Source organism: Propithecus coquereli, unplaced genomic scaffold (genome assembly GCF_000956105.1).
Source record: "Propithecus coquereli isolate 6110/MARCELLA unplaced genomic scaffold, Pcoq_1.0 Scaffold49, whole genome shotgun sequence".
Classification (NCBI taxonomy): domain Eukaryota; kingdom Metazoa; phylum Chordata; class Mammalia; order Primates; family Indriidae; genus Propithecus; species Propithecus coquereli.
In genome coordinates this window covers 429,053-443,220 of record NW_012150729.1, presented here as the reverse complement: position 1 = coordinate 443,220, position 14,168 = coordinate 429,053, and the positions used below count along the sequence as shown (strand labels likewise).

The window sequence follows — 14,168 nt, the reverse complement described above, 5'->3', positions numbered from 1 at the left end:
TTCTAGATTTAAAACCTTAACATCATAATTTGCTCCTTCCATCATCTACCCCACACCTCCTTGCCTCAAATTCATGAGTTGCCAGGACTTAACAGTTCAATAACTATGTAATATCTCTTACATCCATTTGCTTTTTTCCATTTTTCTTTCTCTTACCCTAGCAAGGCCCATATCTCCTCTTTCTCTTGAATCATTGCAGCAATCTATTATTAGCTGTTTTTGCCCATTTTATACCTTTCTCTGCTCTAGGACATCTTACAACTGTTGCCAGATTAATTTTGTAAAGCAGAGTTCTGATATTTAACCTCCCTCAAAGGATCATATTATTTTTCATTGCCAAGCATTTACAACTCTTCACAATCTAGCCCAAAACTCATCTTGCCTCATCTCCTACCTTACCTCTCCTTATGTACCTTTCATGTCAAGATATATCAGACTCTTTATGGAATGCCCTATCCTCTTTTCTCATATTGATAAATTTCTAACCATTCTTGTGCATTGTAGGATGTTAAAAAATATAAAAAATAAACTTCTAACTATTCTTTAGTGGCTAATTAAAATATAACTTCTTCCATATAGCCTCTCTTGGTATAGATTTCCACCAAAGGTAATCTCACCCTCCCCTGAACTCCATGGTTTTTAATCTCTATGTCTTCTGAAGTCCTTATAGCTTCCTACTATTTAGGTATTTCTTTTTTCAATGTAATGTTTTGTATCTCCTTACCAGATTGTTAGCTTATAGAGAAAAACTGGGTCGTTTCTTCAGTGCCTCTCCTACTACTTTACATACAATAGATATTCATTAAATACTTGCTGATTGATTGAATAAATAAATCAGAAAAACAGATAAATGATACTGTATTTTCTTATGTATAGGATGAAGGTGACCAAGCAGCAAGTGTTGAAGAGCTAGAAAAACAGATTGAAAAACTGAGTAAAGTAAGCACTTTTCAGATAAATGTTTGCATCTTTTTGCCGTGTTTTAAAAATCTGCATTGCATGGGGGAGTAGTTTTTTCTGACTGCTAAATAAAAACAAGCTTTTTGTTACTAACTAAAATGAAGAGCTCCAGAAATATTCTCACGATTAAACTTTAAAAGTTTAATGCCAAAGTTAAAGGCCTGCGTCTTAACACATGATATTGAACTTAATTAGAGCCTGTGGAAAAACACTCTGTATTCTTCAGCTCTTCATATAAATACAAAGTTTCAACACAGGCATAGTTTTATTTCTTGAAATTAATTACTCAAAAAATTCAGTTGAATTTCATGGTAATAGTTTCAGCATCTTAGGTTTTATTTTACATTTGTATATTTGTGGATTTTATTTTCATTGGATTTATAAACTGTACATATTTATGTGCTTCTCATTAAAAAATAAATTTCAGTAGCATTAGTGAAATTTAAGATGAGCTTTTCATAAAGAAAAAAATGAATTTGTATAATACAAATATATTTGTATTATGAGATGTCTGTGTGTTGTATAAATGTTAAACTTACCACAGATCTATCCCAAAACTTTGTCGTGTGTTGTCTAAGTTTACAGCATGAGTATAAATATAAGCAAATACAGGTTTGGTCAATTACAAATATAAATATTATTTGTTATATACTATAATCAATAGAACTGAGCCAATTTGCTTTGATACAGTAAAATACTGATCACATTATTTATTATCAAGTATAAAACATGTTTTACTGTAAGATACCTGATAAAATAAAACTTATCCTTTTAATCCATGGCAACAAAAATACTTCAATTATCTTAAAATAATTTCTATCTTTATAAATATTACTGAAATTGAAGTCAGGGATGTAATTTAGCTCTTTTGCTGTCTTGTCTCAGTAGTGAAATTTGTCTATTCTAAAGGCATAGTAACTATAAAGTTCCTTTTAATTTTTAAAGCATTTAACATCCATAACTTAATTATATGTACCATTTTTTAACAGCAACAGAGTCAGTACAGAAGGAAGCTCTTTGATGCTTCTCACTCGTTACGTTCGATGATGTTCGGCCAGGATCGTTACAGACGACGATACTGGATTCTTCCCCAATGTGGGGGGATTTTTGTAGAAGGCATGGAGAGTGGTGAAGGTAGGAACTATTAATCTATTACAAAGTATTAAATACGAAACTGTATTTTTAAAAACCCTGTTACTTCTTCAGTATATTTTGTGCTTCCATAATCGTCTCTTTTATTGATAAACATTATAAAACCTTGATTCTCATTTCTTTTGAATTTGTAATGTCCCTTTCAACGATAAATATTTCCTCCCTGCCCTTGATTTTTCCTTTGCCACTCTTTCTGACATAAAACATAAGCTATTTTTTTATTATTTACTGGACAAAGAGCTTCACCTATATTATCCTTTATAGCTGTTGCTCCATTTCTCTTTCTTCCTATTGTCAAAGTTCTCAGTATGTGGTTTATTCTTTAACTTTTGAAAGAAGCATCCATCCTGACAGTACCCCTGGAAGAAACTTGTTTAAATCTAAGATCTTTATTGCAATCCTCATTCCTTTCAAAACATTGTTCATGTTTAAAATTTGTGATCACTTTCTTCTCCTTTAAACTTCCTTCCTTGAATTTTATGTTACCAAAAATTCTTGATAGTCTACCTTTAGACTATTCTTTTGCTGCTCCATTTCTGTTACATTAACTAGCACAGTACAGTGTGCATTTATGTGCTCAATAAACCTTCTTGAACTTTTTAAAACTCCATGTTTGAACATTTCCAAATGTCTGCATTCTGATGAGAACAAAAGTGTTATTTCAGTGCTTACAGATTACAGAATGTAGCTATTGACCCATGGCAGTACATGGAAGCAAAAACTTGTTTCAGTATATTTTTTTTTTACTACCTACTGTATGGTAGGCACTACAGGAGGCAAAAAGCCATATAAAACACAATCCGTGTCATGTAGAGGTTTACAGTCCAGTGGAGAGAGATGATTGGTTAATCACATAGGTAACTCTAATAGAAATTATAAATAAAGCAGTTGTTTTTACGCTTTTTGTTTTTAGCAGTGGAATCACCTCTTTTTTTCTTTTTTTTATTTTAATAGATTTAGGGGGTACAAGTTAGATTACATTACATGTGTATATCGTATCATGGTGAAGTGTGGGCTTTTAGTGTGCCCATCACCTGAAGAGTGTACATTGTTACCCAATTTTTCATCCCTCATCCCCTCCTACCCGCACTCCTTTTGAGTTTCCAATGTCCATTATACCACTCTGTGTGCCCCATATAGCCATAGTTTAGCTCCCACTTATAAATGAGAATATGTGACATTTATTTTTCTGTTCCCAAGTTACTTCACTTAGGATAATGGCCTCCAGTTCCATCCAAGTTGCTGCAAAAGACATTATTTCATTCTCTCTTATTGCTGAGTAGTAGTCCATGGTATATCTTACATATATATACCACATTTCTTTTATCCACTCATCAGTTAATGGACGCTTAGTTTGGTTTTATATCTTTGCAAATGTGAATTATGCTGCCATAAACCTGCAAATGCAAGTATGTTTTTGATAAAACGATTTCTTTACCTCTGGGTAGATACCCAGTAGTAGGATTGCAGGATCAAATGGTAGATCTACCTAGTTCTTTGACAAATCTCCATACTGATCTCCACAGAGGTGGTTCTAATTTACATTCCCACCAACAGTATGTAAGTGTTCCTTTTTCAACACATGTGCACCAACATGTACTGTGTTTTGGCTTTTTCATGATGATCCCTCTTGCCCTTATCAGTATTGGGTAAAAAAGAGAAAGAAAGAATATTGGCCATTTTGACAGGGGTAAGGTGGTATCTCATGGCAGGGGTTGTTTTGTTTTTTGAGTTTTATATTTCATGTGTCTTCATGATAATGAATATTGAGCTTTCGTTTACATGTTTAAGACACATTTGAGCATTTCCTGTAGGGTAGGTCTAGTGGTGATGTATTCTCTCAACATTTACTTGTCTGGAAGAGACTATTTCTTCTTCATCTATGAAGCTTATTATGTCAGTATATAAAATTCTTATCTGACAGTTTTTTTCTTTCAGCATTTTGAAAAATACCATCCTATTCTCTCTGGGCTGTGAGGTTTCTGCTGAGAAGTCTGCTGTTAGTTTGATGGGGTTTCCTTCACAGGTGACTGGATACTTTTGTACTGCTAATTTTAAAATTCTTTCTTTCACTTCGACTTTAGTGATTCTGATTATGCAATGCCATGGAGAAGTCTTTTTTGCAGTGTATTTGCCTGAGAGTTATTGGGTCTCTTGTATCTGAATGTCTAACTCTTTTGCTATTCCTAGGAAGTTTTCATTGATCATTTCCTTAAATAGGTTGTCTAAACGTTTTGATCTCTCTTCCTCCTGGGGAAAACCAATAATTCATAAGTTTGGTCACTTTATTCAGTCTGATATGTCTCAAAGGCTTTGCTCATTCTTTTTTATTCTTTTTCCTTGTTTTTGTCTGACTGGATTATTTCAAAAGACCTGTCTTCAAGTTCTGAGATTCTTTCTGCTGCTTGATCTAGTCTGTTTTTGTAGCTTTTGAATGTGTTTTGTATTTCCTTCAATGAATTTTTCAGCTCCAGAATTTTTGTTTGGTTTCTTTTTTTTAAAGCCATCTATCTCCTTGATAAATTTCTCATTCATGTCCTGAATTGATTTTCTGATTTCTTTATATTGGTTTTCAGATTTCTCTTATATCTCTTTGAGCTTCTTTAGAATCAATATTTGGAAGTCTGTATCTGTCATTACAAAGAACTCTTTTAGCTTGGGATCTGTTGCTGGACAATTGTTGTGGTCCTTTGGTTGTCATATTAATATTTCCTTTTTCTTGTTTCCTGTATCCTTCCATTTATATCTGTGCATGTGATGTAGCAGTCACTTGTTCTGATTTTTTTAAATTGCTTTTGAAGAGGAGAATTTTTTTCCTGAAGAAGTATTTATGTTGTTGGTTGACTAGGACACTTTGGCTTTCATTTTGAGTGCCTTGCAGTAGTGTGATCTTTGTATGATTTCTTAGGAAGTACACAGGGTCAGTGATTTCTGTGATTTCCTTGGTGGCTTAGGGTACATTTATTACTTGAGGCTGTGGTGACGTTTTGCTAGGGACATGAACACCAGCCAAGGCAATCTTCAGGCCCTAACTGTGGCAGCAGTGTGCTGAGTATGCCTGAGCAGTGGGCAGAGCAGCTTACACTGGCTGCAGTGTTAGTGTGTCCTGGGGCTAATTCTTTGGCCTTCAGGTAGCTTGCTCAGAAACTAGTATTTAGAGCAGAGAGGTGGGCATATGGGTGGGTTCTCAGGCCCCTGAGCAGCTGGTGTGATGTGGAAGGTGGCAGTAGCGGTGGTAGAGCCACCCACTAGGACCCAAGTGGTCCGTATTGGTGTTTCTGGTAGCTGCAATGGATTGGGCAGGCTAGTCTCCAGTCCCACAACTGCCTGTAACAGGGCGGTGGGTATATTCCTAAGTGTGCTTTGGGGAGCTTGGTCTCCCCTGTCCCTTGACAGCCTTATCACCTTAAACTTGGCCTGAGGGCAAGGTGGGGCCCAGCATTAAACTCTCAAAATGCCACTGGCTATGGGTTTGCAATCAAAGAGGGCAGGGCCCCTTTCAGGTGAGTGACATGAGCAAGAAACTATGGGAAGTGCAGTCTGCTTGCATCTGAGTCTCACAGGAGCCCATTAGCAGGGTGGTGGGAATTGTCCTAGATGTGTATAGTAGAGCTTGGGCTGCCTTGTCCCTCCTCAGCTGGGTGGAGATGCAGCTGCCTAAACTCAGCCTGAGGGAGGGTACTACCCAGCTTTAAACTTCCAAAATGGCACCTTGGGCCTGGGTCCAGTGAGGGTGGGACCTTTCTCAGCAGGCTGTGTTAGCAGGAAATTGTAGGAAGTACAGTTTGCTGGACACTCAGTCTCACAGCAGCCAGCTGCAGGATGGTAGATTTGTCCCAAATGTATGTTGGAAAGCCTGGTTTCCCCACCCCTCCCTAGCCAATCTCCAAATAGTACATTGGGCATACATCCAGAAAGGCTGAGTCCCAGCTCAGGCAAAGATTGTGGATAAGAAACTAGAAAATGCTGTCCGCTCACATCTCGGACTCAATAGCAACCCACAGCAGGGCTGTAGGGACCTTTCCAGGGGTGCACAGGAGCACCTGGGCTCCTCTGTTCCTCCTCAGAGCTGCACAGTGTCTGTAGACACACCTGCAGTTTTCTATTCTAGACTCTGAGAATGGCGCCCAGCTCAAGCTGCTCTAGGCTCGGTGCCTATGGGATCCTGTGTGGGTTCCCTTTCTGGAGCAACATCTCTGCAATCTCCAAGAAGCTCCCTATGTTAGACCCCAAACCTGCTCAGTTCAGGAGGTTCTCTTGTAGCCAAGATCGTAAAAGCTCGTCTTGGAGTGTGGACCCCTGGGGACTTCTCCCTTACTGGTTGCCCATGTCCAGGACTTTTTGTAGCTCTTAGCCAAGTTGCCCTGAACCTTACCCACTTTTGATGCCTCCTGCCACTTTGCTGGTGAATCCTAGCATTCTGTCCTAGACAATCTGCTTGAAATGTAAGAATCTGCTTACTGTTCTGGTTCCTTTGCGTGGAGGAAGTACATACTTCTTGTGACTAGTCAGCCATCTTGATCCTATCTCAGAATCACCCTTTTTTTAAATGAAAATTTTATGTATATCTAACAAAAACAGAATTGTTCCAATTGATCTATTTGGGGGAACCCCTATACCTCTGTCTTATATACTTCCTTTCCAATTCGGGAGTGGCCCCAGAGGCAACTGTAATGAATGTTAGGACTGTACAATCAGAGCATGCTGAGAGCCATCAAGCGTATAAAAGCAAAGTGCCTGTAGGGCTCAAAGCAGAGAAACATTATACAGCCTACCTAATATTTTGTCGTAATTTTTAGTATACATGACCATCTCTGCCATTGGGCTGTGAGCTCTTTAAGAGCAGAGACTAATTTAGGCAGAACTACACAAAAATAATCTGGGAGAAAAGTACACATTGGATAGGAAGAGGAAGGGGTAAAAAAATCATTCGTGAGATGGTCCAATAGCCCAGCTAAAAGTAGGAAGGCCCTAAACTCAGGTGCAAACGTGGACAATGGGAAGACAGAAAGAGGGATCTTGAAGTTGTTAGGTCATTAGATATGAAATGTCTGATTTCAAATCGAAAGTGTAGTTTATTATATCTCAAACAATAAGCAGTACAATTAATCAAACTATGTGCCTAAACTATCAACACAGTTTTGCCGTCTTATTGGTAACTTGCTTGTGCCAGCAGTGAAGAAGCCTGTAGAGCGAGTGGCAATGAAATCATAAAAGGTGTTTTCCACAACTTATTGACAGTTAAATATTTTTCTTTGCAAGAAAGAGTCCAATGCTCGAAGAAGTGGTAGTCAGTTGGTTCAAAGTTTGGTGAATACAGTGGATGACAGAGAGTTTCCAAGTCCAGCTTCTGTAGTTTGAGCAGCATTATTTTTTGTAACATGTGGTCTTGCAAGAGGATTGGCCTGTCTCTATTGACCAATTTTGGCTGCTTAATCACAAGCATCCTCATCATTTCATCCAGTTGGTTGCAGTAGACATCCGCTGTAATAGATTGACCGGGTTTCATGAAGCTCTAGTAGATGATACCAGCGTTGGACCACCAAACAGACACCATTAGCTTTTTTTGATGAATATTTATTTTGGACTGTGTTTCAGCACTTCCTCTTTATCCAACCATTGTACTAAACAATGGTGACTGTCAAAAAGAATCCATTTTTCATCACACATAATAATATGGGGTAGACATGGTTCGCCTTTATATTGTAACAGCCAAGAAAGGCAAGTGTCAAGACGATTTCTCTTCTGATGCTCATTTAATTCATGCGGTACCCACCTATCCAGCTTCTTTACCTTGCCCATTTGTTTCAAGTGGTCCAATATTGTTGGAATAGTAACATCAAACCTTGTTGCTAATTCAAACGTAGGATCTGCTTCCCACTACAGTTTACAACTCATCATTATCCACCTTGGTCTCAGGTGGCTCATTATCAAGATTAAATTCACCAGAAAGGAACTTCTCAAACCATCAACACACTGTGCATTCATTAGCCACATCCTTCCCAAACACTTCATTGATAGTTCAAGCTAGCTATGTTACATTAGTTCCATGATGGAACTCATGTTCAATAAAAGCACGAATTTTTTCCTTATCCATGGTTTCGCAAAAATTGCTCTAAAAAAATTTTTGAAAGATAATCACAAGCCAAAATGTGTGTTTGAAAGAATGAGGATGTACTTTCACAATAAAAAAAAACCACACACACAAAGTGTCAAAGTGAAATGTCAGAGATATCAACTGTCAAATTTAGTACTTAAGCAAATCGGACATTTCATACTTAATACCTAATAGAATTGCTATAAGAAATCATTGCGTATGAAGTAGGAAAAGTGAAATCAGAGATCAAATCAATAACTGAATTCCTGGTAGAAAAATTGTGATGCTTTAAACTGAATCAAAGTCAACAGGAGAAATTGTTTGGAATGAAATTAAATGAAAGATTTAGTATAGAAATCTAATTTAAAATGACAAAATTGTGGGTCAGTCGGAGGTGCAGAGCCTGGTAAGGCTTAAGAGCGGATGAAGATATACCCAGGTGAGTGGCTCTTTGCTTTAGCTGTAATTAGAATCACCTGAAAGGCAAACCTGAACCCTACCCCAGACCAATTAAATATTATTTAATTTGATTAAGGGCCATATCCTTCTCAGTCACTTGGGCAACTAAACTTGAAGTATCTAGGACATCAACTCTTCCTTCAAAATATCTGAAATCAGTCTCTTTGCTACACTACTGAAATGAGTTCTTATCAGTATATCCTCAGCTTCTCTATATACAATTCCCTCTTTCCCTTACATTCTGTCCTCATATCATGCCTCTACTTCAAAACCTTGAATGACTTCCTATTGCCTATAAGCTGATATAATAAATACATATTTAGCTTGGCATTCAAGACCCTATACAAATCTGACCCCAAACTATCTTTACACTGTTCTCTAATGTGAAATCACCTGGACCAGTCTGTTCGCTGTTACACAACACATGTATATTCCTCCCCGTGTCTGCATGCTATGCCAAATCCTGTTCATTATAATGATGATCTACCTTTTCTTCAACCATCTAAATTGTACCCATCTTTCTTGGTCCAGCTCAAATCCTAGCCCTTCCATAAACTTCTCCAGATTTTTAAGTGAAACTAATTTTTACTATATGCGAACTCCTAGATAACCAAATAATTAATTATACCATTATTTTGGCACATTGATATATGTTACTATTTCCTTATTTAAATTGTATAATGGTTATTTATACTACTTTTATTCTCCTTAGTGTTAAGCATAGTACTTTACATAGCACTTTAAAAATACTTTAATTAAGAAAGTAAATAAATAATTCCATGTCTTTGGTAAGGTTTATAAGAATAGCTTACAGGAGACAGTTATTTATTTTTTTTTAATTTTAGGCCTCTCAGATTAAGTAACATTAATTGAATTTGTACTTATTAGACCTCCATTTCCATTCTGGCCCTACCACCTAACCTCCTTGGACCCTAATTTCCCTCTCTACAAAAGAAGAATTTTAACAAGTTCTGTATAAATTCTTTGGTTGTTATATGGATCATGTCAAATAATGGATCTAAAATAATTACAAAGTGATAGAGAAATATTAATTGTACTTTGTGCTATTATTTGTGGTCATTGCAGAACAGAGAGAAAGTAGGAGTAATTTTTACTTGAAGTTTATTTTCTCAAAGTCTTCATTGTTTCCTTAATGGATGTGCATCTGCAATATTCTATGTGCTGTGAACTTATAAAATAAGTAACAGATGTAGACTACTTCTCTTTATCCTACAGCTAATTAAAATAGGAGGAAATAATTCACGATTTGATCAAGTGTTTATTTGCACCTGTTCTGTGCCTTGCACTAAGTGCTGTGGACATGCAAAAGAATCAATTAACCTATCCTAGCCACAAAGAGCTCACAATCTAATTGGAAAGATCTAGCACAGATGAAGACAAAGCATGAGAGCGTACAGGTTTATAATATGAGCAAGTACTGTGTCTGAGAGCAAGGCTGATAACAATGAATGAGTATCAGCTGGTAGAAAGTACCGTAAATAAATGGATGCTGAAAGTTAATTTAGAATATACATTATTCCCTTCTTATTTATCACTTTTTAAAAGTTCCCTAAAAGCACAATGTGCTCTTAGTAAAAGTAAGGTTAGATTTAACATTAAATGGCACTAGTTTTTTTTTAATTCCTATATCATTATCGTGAATTAATATTACATGGAGAAAATGTTAGACCTTGGATTACCTCCAAAGAAAAATATTAATTAAATCAAATACATGTTGTAAAAGATGCAAGGTAACACACACCGTAAGTAATACACACAGTGTTAATAATAACAAAGTTTACTAGTGATAGTAACTTAAGAGTAGGGAAGTAACAGAGCACATAGGATCTCCTGAGCCCCTATAGTGGTTCCTGAGAGGTATGCCTTGTCCAGTCGCTGAGTGGACAAGCAATAAAACCACTCCAATAGAGAAAACCTTGCCTTCATACCACTGTATATTTTTAGGTTAATCCAAGAGGTGGTAAAAAATCCTTCATTTCTCTTAGGAAACAACATATGTGTCAAAGAACCTTTGGCCCTAGGAATAGCACAAGGAAGTATACATACAAAGGGCCAAGGGCTACACACCAAGGACGCTGGGAACAGTGCCAATATCATCTAAAGACCCTGCTAGCTCTCTGCAAACGAGCTCAATGGCTAAGCTGGTTTGCTTATGAGTCTTGGGGAATAGGGAAGGAAGAGAGCCCGCGTGGCCATTTATCTCATACTTGTCGTCCCTTTCTTTCGTCTGTTTAGATGTTTATTAATACTCATTGACACGTGTCAAAAAAGTAAGGACTGGAAAGAACAGGGGATTGTATGAGATAGGAGATAGAAAACTGTTTAAAATTTTAAAATCTTTTTATACTAAATATCTGGTATATACTTTCAATTTTAAAAAATAATTTTACATTTTAGTTAGAGGTTTAACTGTTTAGAGTTAAGCAATTTGAATATAAAGAAAGGTTAAAGACAGCCATGACTATTAAAATTATCATCAGCTCAATCTACTTTACTAGATACAAATGAAAAGTTATCTACTAGTCTCAAACTAGTAAAAATTTTTTTTTTATTTGGTTTTGAATATATGACAAGTTTTCATGATTTTAGTCCTCAGAATAAATCAAACACGAATATTATTATAGCACACCCTTACTAGCCAATAAATTATATAAAGTTAAAGGAATTTGTGAACACAGGTATGTGAAGAGAATATTTTTAACTATTTTCATGTATACCTAACTGAAGGTGATGAAGTATGGTGGTCTTCTCAAGGCAAATGTGTAGAAGTGCATAAAGATATAAGGCATTTTTTTCTGGCTGCTTTTAGATTTTCTCTATCATTAGTTTTGAGCAATTTGGTTATGATGTATCTTGGTATAATTACCTTCATGTTTATTTTGTTTAGAGTTTGTTGAGTTTCTTGGATCTGTAGGTTTGTAGTTTTCAGCAAATGTGAAATATTTTCACCCATTATTTTCTCACATTTAATGTCCTCTGCTAGTTCTACTGTCTTGTCAGTTCTGGGTCACTTTTGATTGATTGATTCTTCTAATTTTGTATCATGTTTTCCTGCTTCTTTACATGCTTACTACTTTTGATTCGATGCCAGACATTGTCAATTTTACCTTGTTAAGTACTGGATATTTTTAAATTCCTATGAATATTCTTCTTTGTTTAACTGAGACAGAATTAAATTACATACTTGGAAAAAATTTCATCTTTTCAAATCTTGCATTTAGTATTTGTTAGACAGGACTAGAACAGTCTTTAGTCTAGGGCTAATTATCCCTAATTACTGAAGCAACATCCTTCTGAGTATTCTACCTAATGCCTGTGAATCTTGAAGTTTCCCAGTCTGCTGAGTAGGAGCAGACACTATTCTCAGCCTGTGTGAGCACCTGGCACAGTCACCTCTAATCCGTTCAAGTGTTTCTTTCCCCTGGCCTCAGGTAGGTTCCTCACACATACGTGCTGATCATTATTCAGCTAAATACTCAAGGCGTCCCTCTGCAGATCTCTGCAGTTCCTTCTCTGTACAGCTCTCTCCTTTCCAGAATACTTTCTGGAGTGCTCCAGCTACTTTGGTCTCCCTGAACTCTTAGTTCCCACTCCTAATCTCAGGGAGTCCGCTAGGCTCCACCTGGATTCCTCCTCTCTATACTGTAGCCTGGAAACTGTCCTAAGGCAATAAGCTGGGGCAATTGTAGGACTTACTGTGTTTGTTTTCCATCTTGGTTATTCGATGTCCAGTTTCTTGGGAACTGTTCATTCACATATTTTGTGTGGTTTTGGTTGTTTGATACAAGAGGGTAAATCTAGTCCCTGTTAATCTATATTGCTCAGAAATATAAGTATGATATGTAGGATTTTAATTTCAATTTGAAACTAATTTGAAGAGAAGGATATGAGAACTATTTCAAGCATTAATAAAGTACTGGTTGGGTAAATTACAATATATCCATATAGCAGAATGTTATGCAGCTGATTGAAAAAATGAAGTACAATTATATGTTCTGCCATAGAAAGCTCTCTAAGGAATATTGTTAGTAAAAATATTAAATTCATCCTTTTATTTCATCATTCAAGGAATATTTATTGAGCCCGTATTTTATAGCAGCTATTATTTTAGGCATTTGGGATCCAATAATAAGCAAGATAGACATTGCTCTGCCTTTAAGTAGAGCTTGTTGATTTAAATTCTAGTATGAGGGGATAGAAAATAAACAGATTATCATATTTAATGGTAAATTCTATAAAGGAAATATATAGAATGATATTCTAAAATGAATCAAGGGGGCCTATTTTAGATAAGGTGATCAGAGAAAATCTCTGTAAGGAAATGACATTTAATCTGAGACATGGAAGATAAGGATCCAGTCAATAAAACAGTATCTCAGGCAGAAGAAACAGCAAGGAAAAAGACCCTGAGAAAGGAAAGAACTTAGCATGTTTGAGAAGCTGAAAAAAAGGGAGAAAGGAGGAGCAAGGTTATCAAGGACAAGAGTGATGCTGAGGTTGTAGGTTTTCAGATCATAGAATGTTGCAGGCCTTGGGTAGGAGTTTGGATTTTATTTTAAGTTGCAGAAAAGTAAATAGTAGTATTCCATTTATGTACTAGCGCAAAATGATAACCATAGTGTATATAAGATTTCTGGAAGGATCCGTAGACATAATTAACCATGGTTACCCCTGAAGGGTAGGAATAGAGACTGAGGGAGTAGGGCAGAAAGAGTTTTACTTTATACCCTTCATTATGAATATTTTAAATTGAAAGTATATTATTTTTCAAACTGAGTAAAGTAGTGGATTTATGTTTTTAAAAGTTCTTATAAATTATTTTTAAAACAATGGTCAAAAATATGAACCAGAAGTTCACAAAAGAGAAATACCAATAAACCTATGAAAACATATTCAGAATACTAGTGATCAGAAATAATGCAATTTAGACTTTCACCTCTCAGATGCTGGCAAAGACGAAAAATATTGATAGTATCCAGTTTCGTTGAGGGTGTAGGCAAACAGATGCTCTTGTGTACTTCTGGTACGAGTATACACTGATCCAGACTTTCAAGAGGGCAGTTTGACAATATATTTCAAAAACTTTGAAAAGTACGTATTTTGGAACTCAGTAAGTTTTTTTCTAGGAATTTATTTTAAGGAAGTAAATCAGAAAAAAAAGTCATTCATCATTTATAGCATTGTTTATAATAGTGAATAATTGGAACTTAAAATTGTCCATCAGAAGATTGATTACTTAAATTATGATATAGTTCATTGACTACTCTGTAGCCATTAAAATTTATGATATCATTATGTATTTATTGACACTTATGTTTTCAGAGTATTAGTAAAACAGGTAGTTTAGAATATTATGTATATAATAGAATTTCCTTTTTTAGTTATATAGATGAGAGAAAACCTTGCCTTCATACCACTGTATATTTTTAGGTTAATCCAAGAGGTGGTAAAAAATCCTTCATTTCTCTTAGGAAACAAC

The 14,168-nt window shown here is 36.0% G+C and overlaps 1 protein-coding gene across 1 annotated transcript in view; it reads left to right on the top strand.

Moving 5' to 3' along the window:
- The window catches only part of BAZ2B (bromodomain adjacent to zinc finger domain, 2B), a 154,487-nt gene that overhangs the window by 107,230 nt on the left and 33,089 nt on the right, over window positions 1-14,168 (top strand). Inside the window, exons 22-23 of the mRNA XM_012655811.1 lie at window positions 877-939; window positions 1,950-2,094. Coding sequence (XP_012511265.1) covers window positions 877-939; window positions 1,950-2,094 — 208 coding nt within the window. The remainder of the gene's footprint in view (window positions 1-876; window positions 940-1,949; window positions 2,095-14,168) is intronic.